The sequence below is a fragment of the Neomonachus schauinslandi genome, chromosome 13, assembly GCF_002201575.2.
Source record: "Neomonachus schauinslandi chromosome 13, ASM220157v2, whole genome shotgun sequence".
NCBI classification, from domain to species: Eukaryota; Metazoa; Chordata; class Mammalia; order Carnivora; family Phocidae; genus Neomonachus; species Neomonachus schauinslandi.
Window position 1 is genome coordinate 12,086,763 of NC_058415.1, and position 23,813 is coordinate 12,110,575.

The 23,813-nt window shown below is 46.7% G+C and overlaps 1 protein-coding gene across 1 annotated transcript in view; it reads right to left on the reverse strand.

The window, feature by feature from the left end:
- APBA1 (amyloid beta precursor protein binding family A member 1) overlaps positions 1-23,813 on the reverse strand; it is a 76,008-nt gene that overhangs the window by 42,741 nt on the left and 9,454 nt on the right. Inside the window, exon 2 of the mRNA XM_021694416.1 lies at positions 1,584-1,679. Coding sequence (XP_021550091.1) covers positions 1,584-1,679 — 96 coding nt within the window. The remainder of the gene's footprint in view (positions 1-1,583; positions 1,680-23,813) is intronic.

The following is a 23,813-nucleotide window of genomic DNA, read 5'->3' on the forward strand; positions in this document are numbered from 1 at the left end:
CAGAGAAGGTCTCCTTATGTTTGTTTGCTTTAATATAAACAGATTATTAAAGCATATACTTCTCCCTGCATGAATAGTTAATGGCAAATGGATGTATATTCAATGATAGTTTAAGGATATATTTTAATGAAGACTCCCTTTAGAAGTGATCTGCCGCTCAGGGTAAAATGGAGATTGCTTTCTTCTGCTGCATTTAACACAATATTATTATCAAAGGGAAGGGAAATGAGACAATCATTCATTATATGGTGTACCTCTTTCGTGCATACCCTCAGCATTGATTAGGCAGCATCTATATTTAGAGTGAGCTGAACCCACATGCAGACTCTGGTGCAGGCCAATATTCGCCTGACCCTGGTTCAATACTAGGTGGGGGGTGGCATTTGCTGGGGGTAAAAGGACAACAGTGTGGGAAAACGCAGTGGCTTCCCTGTGGGAAGAGCACCTGTCCTTTCCCAGCCCCAGAAACCTCAGCGGGAGCAGGCAGCATTTTCTCACTTAAATATTCTCTGCTGGGGCTCAGGCTGGCCTCCATCGGTAGGGTGACCATATGACTCACTGTCCAACAGGGACACTTTAGGGCTGCACTGTCTAGTCGTCTTTAGCCACACGTGACTCTTTAATTAAAATGGAATAAAACGCAGAATTCAGTTCCTCGGGCCCACGAGCCACATCTCAGGAGCTTGCTAGGCGTCTGCGGCTGGGGCCCGCCTGTATGCAGGACAGCGCAGGAGCAGAACGTTTTCAGCACTGCACACGTTCTCTGGGACAGCAGTGCTTTAGAAAGGGGTGTTCCCTGGGTCCACAGCTTGCACAACAGGTGTGAACTGGAACCACCCCAGGTAAACCAGGACAAGTGGTCACCTTGGTGTCGTGAAAGATATTTCACGTGGGCCTGAAATAAATGGGTATTTAAGAAACCAGCCCACTCCCCAAACCACATGGCAACCTCATTTCAGAGGCTTGTAATGCCATGAGGAAGGATGCTGCTACACAGTGTTCTTAAGATTCCATTTCCAGCACGGTCCAGGAGAACTTTCTGGAACGACTGGAAATGCTCAGTCATCTCCCCTGTCCAATACAACAACCACTAGTTCCATGTGGCTAGTGAGCACTTGAACTGTGGCTACTGTGCCTGTGGAGGTGAATTTCCATTTTTTAATTAATTAATTAATTAATTAATTTATTTAAAGATTTTAAGAGAGAGCATGAGAAGGGGGAGAGTCAGAGGGAGAAGCAGACTCCCTGCCGAGCAGGGAGCCCGATGTGGGACTCGATCCAGGGACTCCAGGATCATGACCTGAGCCGAAGGCAGTCGCTTAACCAACTGAGCCACCCAGGCGCCCTCCATTTTATTTATTAATCAAATAAATGGCGGCCAGTGGCTATCAGACTGGATGGTGCGGCTTCCATCACCGAACTCCATGCTTGAGAGGAGAGATTAGAATTTCTCTGCCTGGTGGTGGTGGCGGTTGTGGGGGGGGAAGTTTGGGGGATTTGTGTGGGAAGCCGAAGAAAACTCACGCCAGAAGAAGAATAAAACAACAGAGGCTGGTGGCTTCTGAAACAAAATGGCACCCTACCTCTTTATTGGAGGAGGCCTCCGCGGGGTCGCTGGGGTGGAGGGCTGTGCTCGAGGACTCTGCACCCAGCGGGGAGGAACTGCCAGGAGACGGAGACTGGAACACAGCAAGGGAAGGACACAGTGAGTATCTGAGGGCTCGCGAACACCTGCGGGGGCAGGGGTAGGGTTGAGAGGAGAAAGCCCAACACAATGGAACAAACACTTCTATGGTAAGAAAACTGCCTTGCAAGAGGAGCCACCAACAGTCCCTAAAAGGCCTGGGGTTTTTGAGCTTTCTTTTAAATTCTCACCATGTTTTCAAAAGAATCCTTGAAAGCTCAGCCATTCTTTTCCTCCTTCGGCCAAGTGTTTAAACATAGCAAAAGCTGAGTATATCGAACTTAAAGCCCTGAATGAATAAAGCTAACGGGGAGACACAAAGGTCTGTGGTTTTCAAAAATTCTTCTCACAGACAAAGACTTCAGGTACTCATTGTCTTAATAAAATCACCTGACCAACATTACCTGAATGGAAATGTAAAAATGATTTTCAAAGAGGCAGCTGGGACTGATGACCAGAAACCACACCACCCATATTTCTCTAGCCCAGATTTCAAGTATTTTTTTTCTCATTTAATCCACAGGACATTGAAAATTCAGAGAAATGTCAGCATCGAAACAATGGATGCTTGACCTTGGCTGCTGTCGAAACAGTTCTAAAGTCCTTTATTAAATGCTCTGTTTGCAAATAAGGGTTAGAAGAACAGATGTAGGGGTGTATGGTCCACAGCAGGTGTGTTACCGCCTCTGGTGGGTGGCCCAGGCAGGCCTCGCTGGAAGGAAAGGCAAGCCCCAGGCCGGGCCCGACACAGCACGGACTCCGTAAATACCCGCCGAATGAGTGGCCAAAGAAGTGAGCAGGCACACAGGTGGGACGGAGATGGGTGCTGGAAACCCTCCCCAGCTGATACCCAAACATTTCTGCATGCTCCTGCAATCCTGAAAGATGAAGGGCATCTTCAGGCGAGCCACAGGGATGCTTAAGAATTCTGTAGCGATGGTCCTCTGAGATCAAGCACGCCCGGCTTCGCCGTTTGTTGGTGAAATCTGACGGGAGGCCTAAAACAGAACCCGCATAAGCATCTGTTCTCAGAGCAGGTGTGGCGATGTGAGGGGGGCTCCGTCCTGGGCAAAGGAAGCAGAATAACACCCGTGAGCTGGATCTGTTTCTGATCTCTTGCAGCTGGTCCCCGTGGGGAGACTGAGGTAGAAACTTCAGCTGAGTACCTCCACGTGGAAAGGTAGAATGTTCCATGAACTCAGTCATGCTGAGTGGGGGAGGGGGCACGTTCATATACAGTGGGGCTTCAGTGAGCATTATGTGAAATCATAAAAAAAAATAAATCTTTTTCAGGAAGTCTGAATTACAGGAAAACACAGGGGGCACCAAATGAACTGAACGATGATGTGCTGAAATGCAGTTTTATTCACACTGAGACACTGCATGGTCCCGACCTATTCCCGTCAGGCCTGGATTTGTTTTCTGTGAGCCCATATACCTGATTCTGGGCAGGGAGGTGAGGACCCATGAGCCTCTCAATCATTCAAATGCAGTAATCGGCCCCTTCAGCATAAAGCCAAGAGGATGGGCACAGGGTAAGAGTAGACCTAAAGGACCCCAAACCCCACAGCCCCTGGATGCAACAAAACAGCCCTGCATGCTTTAAAAAAAAAAAAAATCTCACACAGAATTTTTCATTTGGCACCCAAGAGAGTTGAGGGTTACTGGCTGAGTTAGCTCTCTTTGGACTACTCAAAATTAATGTAGTGAAGTCTCATGAGATTTCAGTGCCTTTAAATCTTCCCAGTTTTTCAAATTTGAAGGGCTTCCTTAGATATTTACATCTCTCCATTTTCCCCCAAGTCATTTTCTCTGTTGCAAAGATTTTAAGGGTCTGGTGCCTGGGAAGCTAGGATAGCTGGTTTTTCTTTAATTGTTCGGTTTGAGGGCTGTGGGGGGGGCGGGGAGGAGAGGAGGAGGAGGAGGGGGGAGGGGGAGGGGGAGGGGGAGGGGGAGGACTTCAAAAGTGCCCAGCAGTTCCTATTTCCTTATCTAACCATTTGCTGTCACAAATCTAAATTCTAAAAATGGATTCTCTGCAACCCTGCAAACGTCGGATCGTCTCAGGATGCTGTGGGAAGGCCGGTTATCCAGACAGCAGGCTGTGATGTGGAAGGGGCAGGTCAGACTCCACAGTGAGGCTAACTGACCTGGTACCTGCCATGGGGCTCTGGAGAGGAGAGATCTGCAGTGCCCTTCATCAGGGACCACGTCCCCTCAATGCTCCATACTCTAGCCCTCTGCATGCAAATGAGTTCCTTCACTTTTCCTTCCATTTCCATGCGCAGTTAATGACCTCCATCTAGAGAGTTCTCCCGCATTCTTGCCCACCTTCAGTGCTGAATTTGAAGGCATGTGTCTTGCTGAAGCTTTCTCGGACTCTATTCCCGGTACTGTTCTCCCTGATGGCTTGTGTCAGGTCTTGTAATTATCTGTTTATGTATGTGTCTCCCCTCCCCCTCGAACTCTTTGGCAGGGATCTTGTCTTAATCATTTTGGAATCCCAAGTGCCTGGCCATGGGTCTCATAAACAGCAGGTGCTCAGTAAGCCTTTGCTGAATAAATGATTTCAGGGTCATTTCTAGCTCTACCGTGTTTTCCAACCTGCAGAAAGCAGATCTTTTATTACTGTTTAGTGGTCAATGGGAAGCCCTTTTTTGATAGCACTCTCATGCTCGTATGTGTGGAATGTTAAATCTGCATTTTGAATTAGGAAAAAAGGGTCTTTGCCTTTTTCTGACCTGAGCTCCAGCCAAGCTCTAGGACCCCACCTGTGGAAGCCTAGCACCCCACGCACCACTGCTGACAAAGTCAAGGTAGAAAAATGCCTTCAGAGCAGACACGGCCCCCATGGCGCCTAAACAAAGGTGTGAGTATCGGTTCATCTCCAATGTGGCTTTCAAAGCGCTTTGCCCCTCTCCTCCAGCTTCCACATTGCCATACTCTCAAAAGTGGAGAGAAAACCAGAAATTAGAGAACACTTCCTACTTTCAAAGAATGTACTGGAGGCAAAGTTTAACCGATAAAATATGATACACAAAGTAAGTTATTACCACATGTTTCTCTGGCTGAAGTCTCATGCCTGCTGGGTCCCTAGCTGCATATTCAATTTCAAGCAAATGAAACCAAGGATGGGAAGCAAATGTGGGAAATTCACTGCGTACCACACAGGACATCTAGTAGGAGGCATCTATAATGTCCAAGGATGACGCGGTAACTCCCTGTCCTGGTTAATTACAGGAGGTCTTCTTAAGCTGCTTGTCCTCTGCAGACTGTGTTCTAGCAGAGTCTCCACAACTACGGTCTAAATTTTACTGCCAGAGCAGTAAAGACTCAGCCATAAGACTTCAATTCTTTAACGCCAGGACAGGAGACGGATAGTTCCGTTGTTAGGCTGGCGATGGCCTCAGGATGCGGAAGCATCCAGACGGAAAGCCGATCACTCATTTTATTTCCAACTGAACCTGTCCTAGGGGCCAAGGTTGTACTGTGGGTGGTAGAGGTGAAGCAAACAGCTCAAGGAACTTTTAGGCCATCCTTGCTGGGAAGAGAAGTAGTGTGCAAATAACGATTATTCATTTATTCCTGCAACAGACATGTCCATGCCTACCTCTGCTCTGAATATTGGGCCAAGAAATGAGGAGGAAAGAGATGTGGTCCTGTCCTACATGCCTTTCCAGGTGATGGGAGTAGGCAGGGCTGGGACGCAGGGCTGTGGCAGAACACCATCCTTTTCAGAAAGGCCTCAGGACTGAGTGCAAAGCAGTGACCGGGAGAGGTGTACAGAGATCCTGAAAGACTTCTGGAGAAATTTTAGTCAAAAGACACAAGAACGTGAGCTCCACCAGGACTGTGCATTCACTTATTTCCCATGGAAATTCGGACAGCATCCGAGGAGGCCCAGATCCCTGCCTGCGCCCAAGGAGCCCCTGGCTTAGCAGGGGAGACAGACATACAAATACACACAGGGTGGCCTCTGAATGCAGTGGCCACCGAGTCCTTGAGAACAGAAGTCACAATGACACAAAAGCAGTCCCTACTGAGCTGACCACTCGCGATGTTGATGTCCACCTTAACGGTCCTCCACCTCCAACCCTACCATCTCCCCGACCCATGTCTCTGTCAGCTGGTCTCTGTTGATGGTTGGGACCATCTGGTGTCACCAGGCCCAGGGCAAAACAAAACAGAAAACCAGAAACCTGCAAAGGCACTGCAGAGTACAAGTGCAAATATTGCAAAAATAGAAAGCACGATTTTAGCAAGTTGAAGTAGGCACAGTTGGAGGACTGCTCACACCAGCCATGGGTAAGAGTTGGTGGAGTTACACCAGTTCACAATTAAGCAGATGATAAAACAGAAAGAATGATACTAGAGGCGCTTCGAAAGAGCGTGATTGGAATATCAAATCAGTTAACAGACCCTTGCGAAAACTGCATCAGCCCTCACATGTTTTTGCTGAAATTGTCCTCTTTCTGATTGGAAGGATCCCTTCCAGTCATGCTGCAGAAGTCACAATGTGAATTGAAGAAGACTATTCTAGTGTATGACTCGATGGTCCTTTCTGAAAAAAATTACAACTCCTCAAATCAATACTTCTTTTCTGTTTTAAGGATTCACATAAAGGGCGCCTGGGTGGCTCAATCAGTAAGTGTCTGCCTTCGGCTCAGGTCATGATCCCGGGGTCCTGGGATGGAGCCCCACGTCGGGCTCCCTGCTCAGCGGGAAATCTGCTTCTCCCTCTGCCTCTCTCGCTCTCTCAAATAAATAAAATCTTTAAAAAAAAAAGAACTCACATGTAGGTGAAATTATAACCTATATGTTATTAGTCAATAAATAAAACTACTAAGCTTATGTTTATAATTTTTAATATTGTTTTGCAAGCTAAGGTGCTAACCAAATCCCCCCACCCTTCTTCCCCATACTTTGAAAGTTTGGTCCTCATTCTAAGTGGATTAATTTTAGAAGGTAAACTTCTGCAGGGTTCCTTAGAACAACATTCCTTGCCCACATGATTACAATGGGACATGACAGCTACCCTAAGAAGTGTGAGCGGGAGCCGAGGAACAGCAGGGAGGAGAGACGACCTGCAGAGGCTGGGCAGGGAGGCCTCCAGGGGAGCGAAAACAGATGCCATTCCTGCCCCAGTGCTTGGGGACTCGGGAGGCCCTGAAGCCAAGCCTGTTGGTTGACGGAAATAACAACTCAGTCAACTCCTAAGATACAGGGTCTGGTCTTCGAATCCAACGTGACCTGGCTTTCCAATACGAGGGTCCATTTCCCAAAGCACAGTGTGATTTCAGGGAGTACAAGTTCCATTGCTCCTTTGAAAAGGGCTGGGATGTTTTAATTTTAGAACATTGGCAAACAAGTAAAGCTCTTAAGGTTTCAGGACAGTGAGCTGCTTGCGCGCTCTAGCCCCAGCATCTGGCAGACCAGCGTCTGAATTCTGCTCTCCGCTCACGGTTCTGACTCTGGGCAGCTCCTCATCTTCTCTGATCCTCCTGAGAACTGAGGACAACAGTTACCACCCACCTCCTGGAGCTGATGTGAGGATTAACTGGGGACGATGCACGCAGGGCGTCAGCTCAGCGCCTGTGTGTACGCACAAAGCATTCCGCTGGCATCTGACGAGAGTCTTGTAAGATTCCAACGGTAGTAAGTATTTCACCCCATGGAGGAGCGTTCACAAGGACAGCACATACCCATGGGGATGCTTTAAAGCCTCATCTCATCTTCTTACTTCCTTCCTTATTAAAATTTTACTCAGGAATAGAATTAAAAAGCACACAGAAGGCTCTCTAAAATCATACTACAAAGACTCTAAATCAACTTATAAGCCCCAAGACTCTTAGTGGTATATTGGTAAGAAGAGCTCATTCCTGTCTAAGGCTGGGGGTATATACAAGGACCGTGTGCATTTTCTGGCATGCCCGCTGTCTCCCATTCAAGAATGGGAGAATATTTTGCAATACGAGAGCTGAGAGTGAAGCTATTCTGGTGATGGAGTTACAAAAGAGAATCAGGTGCAATATGCAAGTGTGAATTTACAACACAGCCCACGTACAACCATGACACACCAAGATACTCTACTGTGAGGACCTTGGTTAAAGACTCTGGCCGGCTCTAGCTAACCTTGTCAAGTCCCAGCACATGGTCATCCTTTCCTCCAAGGAAACTCAGTGACAGGCGTTCCACCCCAATGAAGGGGAGAAAATAATCCTTTAAGAATGACACACTTTTACCACATCTATCTGGGACTGAATTATTTAGTAATTAACCGTGTCCCCATCAAATTCATACATCAAAACCCTAGCCTCCAGGGGGATGGTATGAGGAGATGGGGCCTTTGGGAGGTAATTAGGTCCTCTCTCTTCTCTTCACCATGTGAGAACATGGCGAGAAGACCGCCATCCACAAACCAGGAAGGGGGTGGGGTCTACACCAGAAGCTAGGGGTGCTGGCACCCCGCTCTCAGACCTCCCAGGTTCCAGAACTGTGACAAGTACATTTCTGTTGTGTAAGCCCCCCAGCCTATGGTATCTTTCTTATGCAGCAACCCAAACTGACTAAAATAACCAGACACCTTTCACTAAGTACCTATTGACTCTCATTTTATTTTTTTGTACTGAAATGACTCTCATTTTAAAATACCACTTTAACAAGCTCTGAGCAAGTCATTCCTTGATTCAAAAACCGTAGTGGTTCCTGCTTGTGTTTAGAATAAATCCTAGGGGCGCCTGGGTGGCTCAGTCGGTTAAGGGTTCAACTCTTGATTTCAGCTCAGGTCACGATCTCAGGGTCATGGGATTGAGCCCTACATCAGGCTCTGCGCCCAGCCTGGAGTTGGCTTGAGATTCTCTCTCTCCTCTCCCTCTGCCCCTTTCCTGCTCGTGCATGTGTGCTCTCTCTAAACAAATGAAATCTTTAAAAAAAAAAAAAAAAAAAAAGAAGAAGAAGAAGAAGAAATCCTAGACTCTTTATCTTGGCACTTAAGGCACTCCAAGATTTGGCCTTAATTTCTTCACCATTTCCCCCTCCCAGTTCTCTAAAACCAAGCCAAACTGAGCTGTTTTCTGTTTCTCCTATAGAATCTGAGTGTTTTGGGGCAATGCCTTTGTTCATGCTCTTGTCTGAAGCACACATGTCCACCAGTCTCCAAAGGCTCATTTCCAATGTTACTTCTTTTCTGAAATCTTTCCTATTCTCTGGGGTGAGCAGAACCCTCTCCTATGAGACCTGCTTGGGTTTTATTGGTGCCATTCTTCTGGACATCACTTTCTCCCTTAGGTTTTATTAAAATATAATACTATAGGATAGTTTAATTACAATACTTTATTTTTAAAAAGATTTTTATTTGAGGGTGAGAATGCTGGGGGGAGGGGTAGAAGGAGAAGGAGAAGCAGGCTCCCCACTGAGCAGGGGAGCGGGGCTGATCCCGGGACCCCGAGATCATGACCTGAGCCGAAGGCAGATGCTTAACCAACTGAGCCACCCAGGCGGCCCCTACAATACTTCAATAAGCACTATGAAGGCAGGACGTGTGATTCATGAATTTTTTCTTCTCTAAGAGCTTAATACAGGTTCTCCATAAAATATACAATAGGAGTTCAATAAATGTGTTGAGCATATGGAAGGATGCACGCAAATCAGTCTTTTTGTACCAGAAGAGAAAGGAAACACAAAATACGTTTATACACAGAGTTAGTTCTGAACCCATGGAGCATTGCCCTTACGTGCTCACGCGGATATCGGTACCCTGGTGCAGATCACTGATTCTTGATCATGGTCTGACTCCTTCCTTGTCAGACATTGCTTGCAAATCATGCATCCTCATGTGATCAGAACAGTAACTTGGACACAGCAAGAACAAGTGCTCTTAAAGGTAGCATTTCATACAGACTGTAATCAAGCAGCTGGACATTCAATTCCTTACCAGCCTGAACATTCTGGTTCTATATGGAATTTTAAGGGTGTGGTTACCTGCAGTGGGCTATGGTACCTACTCTACTCCTTTTGGTAAACTTCTGTTTTGGGACCTGTGTGGGGCTTCTCTAGTTCCAGCATCCCTGAATAGCTTTCCTACTATGCATCTTGGTTTATCCAGCTTTATCCCCTCTCTCAAATAAATGTACATTGTTTTCCTTACTGATTTAAGTTGTTTTAAATTAACCTTATTCCATGTTAGATTTATTAAAAAAACCAAATACGTGATTAGGTTTTTCTTGCTCCAAGATGTGTTTGTGCTTTTGAAAACTGAAACTGGTTAAGAAATCCGTAATTATTCACTCTCAATTCGAGCTATATTATCAATGCACATTTCTGTTTCCTTAATGTGAAGTAGGAAAGTTAGCATAGGCATTGTAAGGGCACAATTACGTCATTAAAAGGATAATAGCCTGGGCCTAATGAAGTGTTTTATATACACATTTCTAATGGATTCAATTAATACCAACCGAACATTTTGAAATAACTGTCAGTTAAAATATTCTATTTCCACTCTCTGTTTTCCCATAGGGGATGGGGGTGCTCCCAGACCTGAGTCCTTGCAATAATGGCAAGACCTGGGCCACCCTGAACCTCAGAGAGCCTTGCACTGAAGCAGTCTCCTCACACAGAGGTGCTCTCACTGTCCGCAAATAATTCATTTTATTATCATCCAAAGGGCCCTAAGCTTCTGAAGCCCGGATCTCAGATGATTTAAAACAAAACAAAACACCAGGTTAACTATCAACCAGTCATTGTTGTCTTCTGAGATCACTTACCAGCTGAGAAAGCCGATCTGGAAACACAGGTTATGTTACCCTTTGAAAGGGCCTCACTGTATGTGTGGGCAATGCATGACACTGTGTGATGGACAAATAGGGGAAACTATGTCTCATTTCCCCATCGGGGTCCTGCACTACCTTTCCCAGACCTCCGGACCTGAGTTCCGTAAGAGGAAAAAACCACAGTCACTTTTAGTTTATATAAGGAGATGTGGCTAAGAGCGCATCATTTGCTGAAATGACACATTACCTGCTAAGAACAATACCGGCTGCCATTTACGGAAGGCTTACCATGCACCCGGCCCCGGACAGGGGACATGATGCCCATTAACTCATCTGGCAAAGCCGTTCCTAGTGTGCAAGGCACCAAGCTCACTCGTCATCAGCATTGTGGAAGCAAAAGACACAACGCAGAGAAGAGAATTGGAGGCGACAGTGCCCAAAGCAGCTCATTTATTACAACACGGTGCTGATGGAGAGAAAGAGCCTGGCATCCTTCTACGTGATCAAGTGGCCTCCTCTCTCTACAGGTCATCTTGAACTTCCAAGCAACAGGCAAACCCGGCAACGTTTCCTCCCACCCTGGGTACTGCCCACTCTCCTCATCCCTCCTGTTCTGTTCCCCTACTCCTAGTATGGAGGGACGCACAGAGGATTTACAGTCTGACAGCCCCAGGAGAGGAAAACCGGGAGCAGAGACACAAACGTCATTCTGAAGCCCTTAGGAGCCACCTACCTCTTCTTCGGGACGCTCAAATTGGTACATCCAAAAATTCTCCATCTTTCTAGGTGCAACCTGGAGAGCAGGGCCAGCCCTGGTGCATCCACTTGTGAGCTGAGGCTAACTCCTGACCTCAGGACCCAGTTGGTGGATTGTTTCCAGTGGTGTCAATAATGCAACTTGTAACAGGAGATGGGACCACCTCCCGGGGTGTCCGACGAGGCGTCCGCATTAACCCCTTGGTGCCTGAAGGGCCCCTGCAGTCGTGCGTCACTGGTCGAGCCCCATCACCTGATGTTCGGGAGAAGGGGTTGGCTTACCCCTTCTGGCAGCAACGCCTACTATTTCTGGGGAAAATAAACTCAGTTCTGAGGTGCAAGCAGAAACTTTCACACACTCTAAACTCCGCTACGTTTATAGAACCTGTGAAAAAGCATCCAGCTCATGTGCAAAGAAGGGGTGGAGACTGGGAAAAGGGGGCTGTCTCTGAGCCTGCGTCAGAACGCACCTGGGCCTGTGTTGCGAGTTTAGAGGACACGACGGCCATGCAGGGCCCACGTCTCTGGGGGTCAGGGCGCTGGGAGTGGACACCTGCCACTCCTTAGGTTCGCTGTGTGCCTTCGACATCCGTGTACTCTGAGTAAGGGCGGTATGGCTGGCGAGCCACACAAACACAAAAGAGAAAGCTGTGCCCAAGGCCAGTATGGTTTGACCCAAACCAACAGGTAATCCCAAACTGGGCTCAAGAGCCGGACCATAACCACTGGCCCTCGGCAGAGTAAAGGAAGGTCAGTACAAAGGCAGGTGGAACTGAACTGGAGGGAGCCCCTGGCAACAGGTGGGCAGGGTGGCTGTGAGGGCCGAAGGCAGGATACAGGCAGACCTCCCAGTGCCAATCTGCCTCTTAACAAGCCTTAGCAATGGGGAAGGACGTGGGTGCAAGAAAGACGAAAGGCACAGAACATCCAAGAGACTCAGCCTAAGAAACGGCTTCAGGGCGCCTGGGTGGCTCAGTTGGTTAAGCAACTGCCTTCGGCTCAGGTCATGATCCTGGAGTCCCGGGATCGAGTTCCGCATCGGGCTCCCTGCTCAGCAGGGGGTCTGCTTCTCCCTCTGACCCTTCCCCTCTCATGCTCTCTGTCTCCCATTCTCTCAGATAAATAAATAAAATCTTAAAAAAAAAGAAAAAAAAAAAAGAAACGGCTTCAGCCTGCCTTCCCACCAAACCCTTTATCACACATGCTGACAGGCCTCTGAGTCTATCTGTTTAGTTAGTGAGCTGTGATGGGGTCAACAGGTGAAAAAAGAGAAGCAGAGGACCTGAACAATTCACAGCTGAAAACTCCACCCTTGCGAAGCTGACAAGTCTCCTGTGCTGCGGACAACTCCGTGGGCCAGACTGGGAAACAGATGTCCTCTCGGCCTGTCCTCGTGTTTCTGCCCACTCTGGCTGGCAGTCCGACTGCCCCCATCATCCGGGTCAGTGAGATGCACTTCGTGTAGCTGTGGGTCCCCATTCAAGAAAGCCCCCTCCAAAATGCTAAGCAGTGGAGGACATATTCCTTCCTCATCTATAGCCCTGGGCATCTCTCACTTTCTTATTTCCATTAACTACTTAGAAGATAGAAAATCTCTGGGTGTTGATGCTCAAGTCCAGATTGAACACTCCCTACCTTTGGACTCTTCCCAACTCATGGGAGAAGCCATTTACCCCACTCTCACTCTTAAAAATGGCTTTGGTTTGGACTCATGAACCACTGAGGTCAGGCTGAAGCCATCAGAATCGTCCCTGCTGCTGTGGAAAGCTTCTAATGCGTTCAGTTATTAAGCAGAGAACCACCATCACACGTGAGACTTAAAATCAGACAAACCACAGAGAAATCCCCTAGGCCTTCTGGAACGTTACAGAAAGCATCTATACCTAGTGTCCTGCTGGCACAACAGAATTCAGAGTTCTTTCCTCCCCTTCAGTGTTCAAACAGCACCTGAGACCTGCTTAATTATTCACCACTGCCTTCTCCATGCCTCATCAATAATAGATGACACCTACGATGGAAAACCACCCGCAGCAAGGTGGGGGTTGAGATGGGCACATAAAGCATCGGATCCACACGCCACACCTGAGGGAGAAGTTCGGGGGCCAGGATGAGAGCCAGCCTCAAGGGCTGTTCTCTCCTGCATGGGTCTCTTAGCCCAACAAGACTTTTCAATTCTGTGCCTCTCAGCCTTTCCTGCATCGTGGCGTACAGAGAAATGATAAATCCGTACAACACACCGGGTCAACTGGAGAGGATCCAGAGCCCTGGGCTAAGGCTGCTGGGATGGAAGGCAACATGCCCAATGGCCCCGGTCATCCCCAACCCCAAAGGCCAGTGGGATCATCAGGACCCTAGCTGAAAGCTCTGCCTTAACTTATGAAGGAGACTTTATAGCAAATTCTTTTGACCCTGGCAGACCCTTGAGAATAAAGTTACAATCCCCTGCTTGTGAGGAATCCCTGTGGGCATGCTTGTTCCTTCAGGACAATCCGTCCCGTGCCCCATTTCCACAGGCCCTCCTGAGTCCCAGCTTCCTCTGACATGGCTGCCTGCCTCGCCTGTGTGCTGGCCCGCACAACCAGGCCCCTTCACACCACTTCGGCTTCATGCTCTGTCGGTCACTTCAGGATCTGCCTATTCTCAGCCAGACAACAAAACAGATAGGGCCGAGGAGGTGGGAATGGCTGACAAGGTCAGCTGGGGGCAGACAAGCCAGCAACTGCTGGGCCCTCAGGCTCGAAGCTCACTAGCTCTTTGCTGACCCAGGACAGACACACAATGTGGTAGGCAGCCTTCTCAGAGGGACCCGTGAGCCCTATCTCCTGGTGTTCAGACCCTGTGTCATCCTCTCCCTAGGTAGGCAGCATGGGCTAGGGACTTAGTCTAAGCAATGAAATGCAGCAGAGGTGATGGGCTGTCCTTCTGTGACGACTGTGACATCCACATTGCTATCAGCCTCAGCGCCCTTATCTTGCTTGCGTTATCAAGCAAGCTGCCCTGCACGAGAGTGCCCATGGGGCGGAGAACCAAGATGCCTCTGGCCAGCAGTCAGCTGGGAACTGGGGCCCTCAGTCCTACAGCCCTTAAGAAGCTGAAGCCCGCCAACAAGCAAATGACCTTGGGAACATGTCTCTCCCCAGCGGTCGCAGCTCATTCTGGCTCACTAACAAAATGAAGAATGTGTAGTTTTGTGGCCAGACCCTATTTCTTGTTCACAGACGATGTCCTGATATAGCTGGTGTTTAATTAAACCCAAAAGGGTTAGCAGGGGAACAACTGTAACAACTCAGCCCAATCATTTTATGGCACTTTGCACGGCAGATGGTTGGGAACACATTTATTCCTTTGACATCACCCACCGGGAGGAAAGTTTCCTCTCGGTCTCTGAGGTCTGCTTGGGGAAACATGCTGGGGCCCGTTTTTGCTCTCCTGGCAGCAGATCCTTTGTTCTAAGGTTATAATTCTGGGTAAGCTTCTGGGATGTTGACCTGGAGGGTCTGCCAGCCCCCTTTTTCTGAACATATAAAGGAACAAAGTTGGTTTTCACAGCCAACACTGGGATGCATACCCTTCCACAGCAGGCCAGGAGGATACTGAGATATGGAGGCTTCGAGTCTAGTCCTTTCCAGGCCACAAACGGGGACAGAATAGAGCTAACTCTTCCAGGACAATGTTCGCCCCATCCCTCCCCATCACTACTCCCTGCCCCACATACCAAGAATACACTGCTTCCAGCCAGGGATTGATCCACGTGGGGGAAATCAGGCCCCCACAGAACGTATATTCATCCTAAACTCTCTCTACTTGACTTCAGATCCTATTTCTACTCCATCCCTTGCTATCCAGATCCTGAAAAAACCACGGCTGGCTAGAACTCCCGGAGGAGGTGAGGATCGGCAGGAGGAAACCCCTCAGTTAAAAATACACCTTACGAGGAACCCTTCACGAAAAGAGACTCCTTCCGCAGCAGACCAGTTCTTTCGCTTGCCCTTGTTAAGCATAACAATACAACCGCAAGGTCAACAGGATAAGATGTTGCTAACAAGTCTTAATGAATTAGCATGTGCACTTGACCTTGGTCAACAGTTGCTTAGCAACAGTCAAAAAAAGAGAAAAATCCATGAAGGCTGACGCTGATTTCAAGGCAGTGGGGAGAGGGGACAGGGAGGAGGCGAAGCCCGGACGCCTCTCCACTCTCATTATATCATCTCTCTCAGAATTAAAGAAAAAAAAAAGTGGACACAAAAGTGCACATGATCGGGGCAGGTGTTAACATCAGGCCCTCACTTCCCAGGATTTCGGCATTATTTCCTTCTTGGCAGGAGAGTGGCTGGTTTCTGACTAAGAAGTGTTAGTGCTCCAAAGTCTGCCTGTCTCAAAAGACTTGCTCCGATCGGTCTCTGGAATGGAGGATGCAGATAAAAGGCAAATGTTATCTGGAGGAGGGGGTGGTGCATGTTGCCATTATCCTTAATCAGGAGTCAGTCAGCCCTGGAAAACAAGGCGGATGGCATGGCACAGCACAGCGCCGGTGGGGGGGGGGTAAGGGGGGGTAGGCAGAGACCTCGGTCGCTGGGGATGCTGGCGTGGGGGGTCAGCAGGCAGCACAGAGAGGGCTCCCGTAGGGCTGAGCCCTGCAGGGAAAGCAAAGGGGAAGGCCGGCCGGCCCGGAGAAGGTGAAGGAGGGCTGCTGCAGCCAAGTCCTTCCAACTCCCCGTCTGCCAATGGCCAATCCTAAATGCTTAGTGAGCTCTCACCTATGATGGCAATGAAGGCACCGCCCTTGTGATTCTTCACATTTCCAGAGAGGGCTCTGTGTCCGCGAAACCACGTTCAGTCGCGGTCGCTCTGGGGGATAAATCTAACTCACTGTGCTGATGAGGAAGAAAGCAGGTGACCAACTCAAGGTAATCGCGGCAGGTCGAAGATTTACACGTGACGAACGCTTCCTGGGGCTCCGTGTGTGTGACGTGCTCGTGCCCCAGGGGATATGACACGGTGCCTTCAGGGGCCGATGGTGAATGACAGAGGCAACAGGCCAATGCCAGCAAGACGAGGGGGAAGTAAGACAGTAAAGAATTAAGTGCTAAACTGTATGCCTCAGTTTAAGTGGGTGGCTACCAATTTTGACCAGACCTCAGAAATACCGATGCCAAGACCCAACCTCCAGAGATTCTCATCAGGAAGCTTGGAATCTTGGGACTCATCTGCGTAGAGAGTGGGGCCTCGGCTCTACTGAACGGGACCATGATCTGGACAGAAGGGAGAGCCTGTGTGGTCAGGTGGGTGGCACAGGGGCAAGTTTGGGTAAAGAGAAGGAGATCTGGAATTTGTAAATGCAAGGCCAATGAGTAAGGTGAGCCCAAGCGATGGCGGGGGGTGGGTGGGAATCCTTATGTGCCAAAGGAGCCATCTAGTCTCAGTCCAGTGGGGTCTGTCTAGCCAGGCCTGGAATTTACACCAAGAAATTACTTCCTGGAGGGAATCTCTTTGTCTTTGCCCAAGACAAAGGGAATCCGATGTCCAGGCTGATTTGCCCCCTTAAGCTGTGTGATATTTGTCAACAACTGTGAAAGGCAGGCTGAGGCTCTTGGGTCACATAACCCAGATATATTCACCTATTCTGTCTGGGAAACTGAGGCCCAAATGTCCAGCCCAGCTCCAAATCTCCTTTGATCCATTAGCAGCCTTGTTTGGTTTTTGGTGTCCCACTGGCAGGGCCTGATCAACTCAAGTTGTCAACCAGGCACACCCAGCAGGCAGCCGAGTGCATTATCCCGACCTCCTCTCGAAGGCCATTCTCAAGAAAGCAGCCACTGAAAATTGTGTTCCAAAGAAAGTGGGTTGAGAGACTCCATTCTGTATTAAGAACATGTAGCCAGTTACCCTTGTAATGGGAGTAGGTCTCATTTCGAAGATGATCACGTCTATAGATAAATCATATTTCATAATTCCCCAGGACTACATGGGCCCAGGGTTTAATTAGGTTACAACAGAATTCAATTATCCATGATGTATCTGTTCTGCTCCCTGCACCTTCCCGTCGCCCTCCCCTATACAGCCCCAATCCGCTTATCAGAAAATATCGAGAGTGCTCAGTTGGGGGGGAGCCAACAATTTTTCTAAGGACTCCTGGGAAGTTTCCTGAGCCCCAATTTATTGAGGGATCACGTCAGACACACCAACCATGGCCCTGTGCACTGCATTTCTATCTGGAAAGTGATAACCAATTTCTCTCTGCCAAAGTCATTCTTTTCCTTCCTCGGTGCTTTTCCCTATTTCTCACCACAGCTTCACATATCCACTGACAAGTAAGACAATCCATTTTAAGAAGTTGAGAAAGATTCCTCCTAGGAGTGGGGTCAGGTGAAGAGAAAAAGATTGGAGCCTGGGGGTTAAAAAAAAAATCAATCTTCTCATCACTTACTTTCTTTCCACAGTGCACAAGGTCCAACCAGAGACTTGCCTTCTGCTGTGCGGATCATCAGGCAAGTCCGCTTTGGTGATTCCAACACAGCAGTGGTCTGAGGTCAGCGGGGAGACACTTGCTCAGTCCTGTAAACAAGGCCTCCCTGGACCAACTCTAAAGGTGAGTTAAATAATCAGAGACAATACTTCAAATCCAGGGGGAGAGTGTGAAAGCACACATTCTTCTACCTCCTTTTGTTTTTTTCATGATTGAAATGATTTGCTTTCCAAAAGGGATTTCAAGGTCAACGCGAAGTTGTAACAGTAAGATCATTACAGGGGGGGCGGAGCAAGATGGCGGAGGAGTAGGAGACCTGGATTTCGTCTCCTCTCAGGAATTCAGCTGGATAGGGATCAAACCATTCTGAACACCTACAAACTCAACAGGAGATCAAAGAAAAGAATATGAACAACTCTCTCATCAGAAAAGCGACCACTTTCTGGAAGGTAGGACGTGCGGAGAAGTGAATCCGAGGCGATATTCGGGAGGATAGACGGCGGGGGAGGGGCCTCCGGCGGCCGCTTCTGGCAAGTGATAGAGCCGCGGAGCACAAAATCGGAACTTTTAAAAGTCTGCTCCGCTGAGGGACGTCACTCTGGTGGCTAAGCGGGGGGTGGAACCCTCCGGGACAGTGTGGTCTCAGGACCCTCGAGGTCACAGAAAGACTGGGGGTGCCTGAGTGCGGCAGAGCTCCCAGGTATCGGAGCAGGGAAGCCGCTGCAGAGGCGGAGCCCAGGCGCGGGCTCTCAGCTTGGGGTGGCCATAAACCGTGATCCGCGGCACAGTCGGGCCCCTGCTCCTCCAGCAGGGACCCAACAAGCGGCAGATCCGGGGAGACTCACCTTCCTCCCCTGGGAGGAGCCGCGTGGGAGCGCACCGCAGGGATCTGCTGGGTTTGGAGACTCCACAACGCGTCGGGTGCCAGAGATAGAAACACTCGGTCATGGGCCGGGTGAGCACGGAGTGCAGCCGGAGACCAGGGAGATGGGAGTGACTGACGGCTTTTCTCTGGGGGCTCACTGAGAAGCGGGGCCCCGAGTTCTCAGCTCCTCCGCGGCGGAGATTGGGAGGCCGCCATTTTCACTCTCCGCCTCCAAAGCTGTACGGAAAGCTCGCAGGGAACAAAAGCCCCGGAGAGCAAACCTGAGCAGATTACTTAGCCGGGAGGGGGCAAGGGCGGGGCAATTCCGCCTCCGGCAAAGACATTTGGAAACCACGGCAACAGGCCCCTCCCCAGAAGATCAGCGAGAACAGCCAGCCAAGACCAAGTTCACCCATCAATGAGAACGGCAGAACTCCAGCTCTAGGGGACTACTGCACATAGAATTCATGGCTTTTTTACCATGATTCTGTAGTCTTTCAAAGTTAATTTTTTTTAACTGTCTTTTTTTTTTCTTTTTGAATTTTTCTTTTTCCCTTTTTCAACCAACATCTTATCAATCCCTTTTTTTAAAAAAAAAAAAGCATCTTTATTTTTCATTTTTAGAGTCATATTCTATCCCTTCATAGTAGTTACCCGTATTTTTGGCTTATATATATAAGTTGTTCTCTCTTTAAAATTTTGAGATAGTTTCTTCTAACAGATCAAAATATACCCTAAATCTCTAGTATATGGTATTTTCTACTCCCCTGCCTGATCACATCCTCTCCCTTTTTTCTTTCTTTTTTTAAATCCTCTTCTTTCTTTTTTCAAACAACTTCTTATCAATTCCTTTTATAAAATTTTTTATAATTTCCATCTTTACAGTCATATTCCATCCCTTCATCATATCAACCCTTATTTTTGTACATATATAAGTTTTTCTTTCTTTAAAATTTTGGGAGGCACTTTCTTCTAAAAGACCAAAATACACCCCAAATCTAGTGTGTGGCACTGATCTATATACCAGCCTGATCATATTTGATCACATTCTGTTTTTTTTGTTGTTGTTTTGTTTTGTTTGTTTTTGTTTTTATCTTTATCTTTTTTTTCTTTTTCTTTTTTCTCTCTTTCCCTTTCTTTTTCCACTGCTTCAGGTTTTTTCTGATTTGTTTACAGTATATTTTCTGGGGACGTTGTTACTCTGCTAGCATTTTGTTCTCTCATTAATCTATTCTCCTCTGCACAAAATGACAAGACGGAAAAAATCACCTCAACAAAAAGAACAAGAGGTAGTACCGACTGCCAGGGACCTACTCAATACGGACATTAGTACGATGTCAGATCTGGAGTTCAGAATCATCACTTTAAAGATACTAGCTGGGCTTGAAAAAAATATGGAAGTTATTAGAGAAACCCTTTCTGGAGAAGTAAAAGAACTAAAATCCAACCAAGTAGAAATCAAAAAGGCTATTAATGAGGTGCAATAAAAAATGGGGGCGCTAACTGCTAGAATAAATGAGGCAGAAGAGAGAATCAGTAATATAGAAGATGAAATGATGGAAAATAAAGAAGCTGAGAAAAAGAGAGATAAACAACTACTGGATCACGAGGGCAGAATTCGAGAGATAAGTGATACCATAAGACGAAACAACATGAATAATTGGGATCCCAGAAGAAGAAGAAAGAGAGAGAGGGGCAGAAGGTATAATGGAGCAAATTATAGCAGAGAACTTCCCTAATTTGGGGAAGGAAACAGGCATCAAAATCCAGGAAGCACAGAGAACCCCTCTCAAAATCAATAAAAATAGGTCAACACCCCGACATCTAATAGTAAAACTTACGAGTCTCAGAGACAAAGAGAAAATCCTGAAAGCAGCTCGGGAGAAGAGATATGTAACCTACAAGGGTAGAAACATTAGATTGGCAACAGACCTATCCACAGAGACCTGGCAGGCCAGAAAGGACTGGCAGGATCTATTCAGAGCACTAAATGAGAAAAATATGCAGCCAAGAATACTATATCCAGCTAGGCTGTCATTGAAAATTGAAGGAGAGATAAAAAGCTTCCAGGACAAACAAAAACTAAAGGAATTTGCAAACACAAAACCAGCCCTACAGGAAATCTTGAAAGGGGTCCTCTAAGCAAAGAGAGAGCCTAAAAGCAACATAGACCAGAAAGGAACACAGACAATATACGGTAACAGTCACCTTACAGGCAATACAATGGCACTAAATTCCTATCTTTCAATAGTTACCCTGAATGTAAATGGGCTAAATGCCCCAATCAAAAGACACAGGCTATCAGACTGGATTAAAAAACAAGACCCATCGATATGCTGTCTGCCAGAGACTCATTTTAGACCCAGAGACACCCCCAGATTGAAAGTGAGGGGGTGGAAAACCATTTACCATGCTAATGGACACCAAAAGAAAGCTGGGGTGGCAATCCTTATATCAGACAAATTAGATTTTAAACCAAAGACTGTAATAAGAGATGAGGAAGGACACTATATCATACTTAAAGGATCTATCCAACAAGAAGATCTAACAATTGTAAATATCTATGCCCCTAACATGGGAGCAGCCAATTATATAAGCCAATTAAAAACAAAAGCAAAGAAACACATCGACAACAATACAATAATAGTGGGGGACTTTAACACCCCCCTCACTGAAATGGACAGATCGTCTAAGCAAAAGATCAACAAGGAAATAAAGACTTTAAATGACACACTGGACCAAATGGACTTTACAGACATATTCAGAACATTCCACCCCAAAGCAACGAAATACACATTCTTCTCTAGTGCCCATGGAACATTCTCTAGAATACATCACATCCTAGGTCATAAATCAGGTCTCAACCGGTACCAAAAGATTGGAATCATTCCCTGCCTATTTTCAGACCACAATGCTTTGAAACTAGAGCTCAATCACAAGACAAAAGTCAGAAAGAACTCAAATACATGGAGGCTAAAGAGCATCCTACTGAAGAACGAATGGGTCAACCAGGAAATTAAAGAAGAATTAAAAAAATACATGGAAACAAATGAAAATGAAAACACAACTATTCAAAATCTTTGGGATGCAGCAAAGGCAGTCCTAAGACGAAAGTATATAGCAATACAAGCCTTTCTCAAGAAGCAAGAAAGGTCTCAAGTACACAACCTAACCCTACACCTAAAGGAGCTGGAGAAAGAACAGCAAATAAAGCCTAAACCCAGCAGGAGAAGAGAAATAATAAAGATCAGAGCAGAAATCAATGAAATAGAAACTAAAAGAACAGTAGAACAGATCAACAAAACTAGGAGCTGGTTCTTTGAAAGAATTAACAAGATTGATAAACCCCTGGCCAGACTTATCAAAGAAAAGAGAAATGACCCAAATCAACAAAATCATGAATGAAAGAGGAGAGATCACAACCAACACCAAAGAAATACAAACAATGATAAGAACATATTAGGAGCAACTCTATGCCAGCAAATTAAATAACCTGGAAGAAATGGATGCATTCCTAGAGATGTACCAACTACCAAAACTGAACCAGGATGAAATAGAAAACCTGAACAGACCTATAACCACTAAGGAAATTGAAGCAGTCATCAAAAATCTCCCAACAAACAAAAGCCCAGGGCCAGATGGCTTCCCAGGGGAATTCTACCAAACATTTCAAGAAGAATTAATACCTATTTTTCTGAAACTGTTCCAAAAAATAGAAATGGAAGGAAAACTTCCAAACTCATTTTATGAGGCCAGCATTACCTTGATCCCAAAACCAGACAAAGACCCCATCAAAAAGGAGAATTACAGACCAATATCCCTGATGAACATGGATGCAAAAATTCTCACCAAAATACTAGCCAATAGGATCCAACAGTACATTAAAAGGATTATTCACCATGACCAAGTGGGATTTATCCCTGGGCTGCAAGGTTGGTTCAACATCCGCAAATCAATCAATGTGATACAATACATTAACAAAAGAAAGAACAAGAATCATATGATCCTCTCAATAGATGCAGAAAAAGCATTTGACAAAGTACAGCATCCTTTCTTGATCAAAACTCTTCAGAGTATAGGGATAGAGGGTACATACCTCAATATCATAAAAGCCATCTATGAAAAACCTACAGTGAATATCATTTTCAATGGGGAAAAACTGAGAGCTTTCCCCCTAAGGTCAGGAACGCGGCAGGGATGTCCACTATCACCACTGCTATTCAACATAGTATTGGAAGTCCTAGCCACAGCAATCAGACAACAAAAAGAAATCAAAGGCATCCAAATTGGCAAGGAAGAAGTCAAACTCTCACTCTTTGCAGATGATATGATACTTTATGTGGAAAACCCAAAAGACCCCACCCCAAAACTGCTAGAACTCATACAGGAATTCAGTAAAGTGGCAGGATATAAAATCAATGCACAGAAGTCAGTGGCATTCCTATACACCAACAACAAGACAGAAGAAAGAGAAATTAAGGAGTCGATCCCATTTACAATTGCACCCAAAACCATAAGATACCTAGGAATAAATCTAACCAAAGAGACAAAGGATCTGTACTCAGAAAACTATAAAATACTCATGAAAGAAATTGAGGAAGACACAAAGAAATGGAAAAACGTTCCATGCTCATGGATTGGAAGAACAAATATTGTGAAGATGTCAATGCTACCTAGAGCAATCTACACATTCAATGCAATCCCCATCAAAATACCATCCACTTTTTTCAAGGAAATGGAACAAATAATCCTAAAATTTGTATGGAACCAGAAAAGACCCCGCATAGCCAGAGGAATGTTGAAAAAGAAAAGCAAAGCCGGCGGCATCACAATTCCAGACTTCCAGCTCTATTACAAAGCTGTCATCATTAAGACAGCATGGTACTGGCACAAAAACAGACACATAGATCAATGGAACAGAATAGAGAGCCCAGAAATGGACCCTCACCTCTATGGTCAACTCATCTTTGACAAAGCAGGAAAGAATGTCCAATGGAACAAAGACAGTCTCTTCAACAAATGGTGTTGGGAAAATTGGATCGCCACATGCAGAAGAATGAAACTGGACCATTTCCTTACACCACACACAAAAATAGACTCCAAATGGTTGAAAGACCTCAATGTGAGACACGAGTCCATCAAAATCCTAAAGGAGAACACAGGCAGCAACCTCTTCGACCTCAGCCGAAGCAACTTCTTCCTAGAAACATCGCCAAAGGCAAGGGAGGCAAGGGCAAAAATGAACTATTGGGACTTCATCAAGATAAAAAGCTT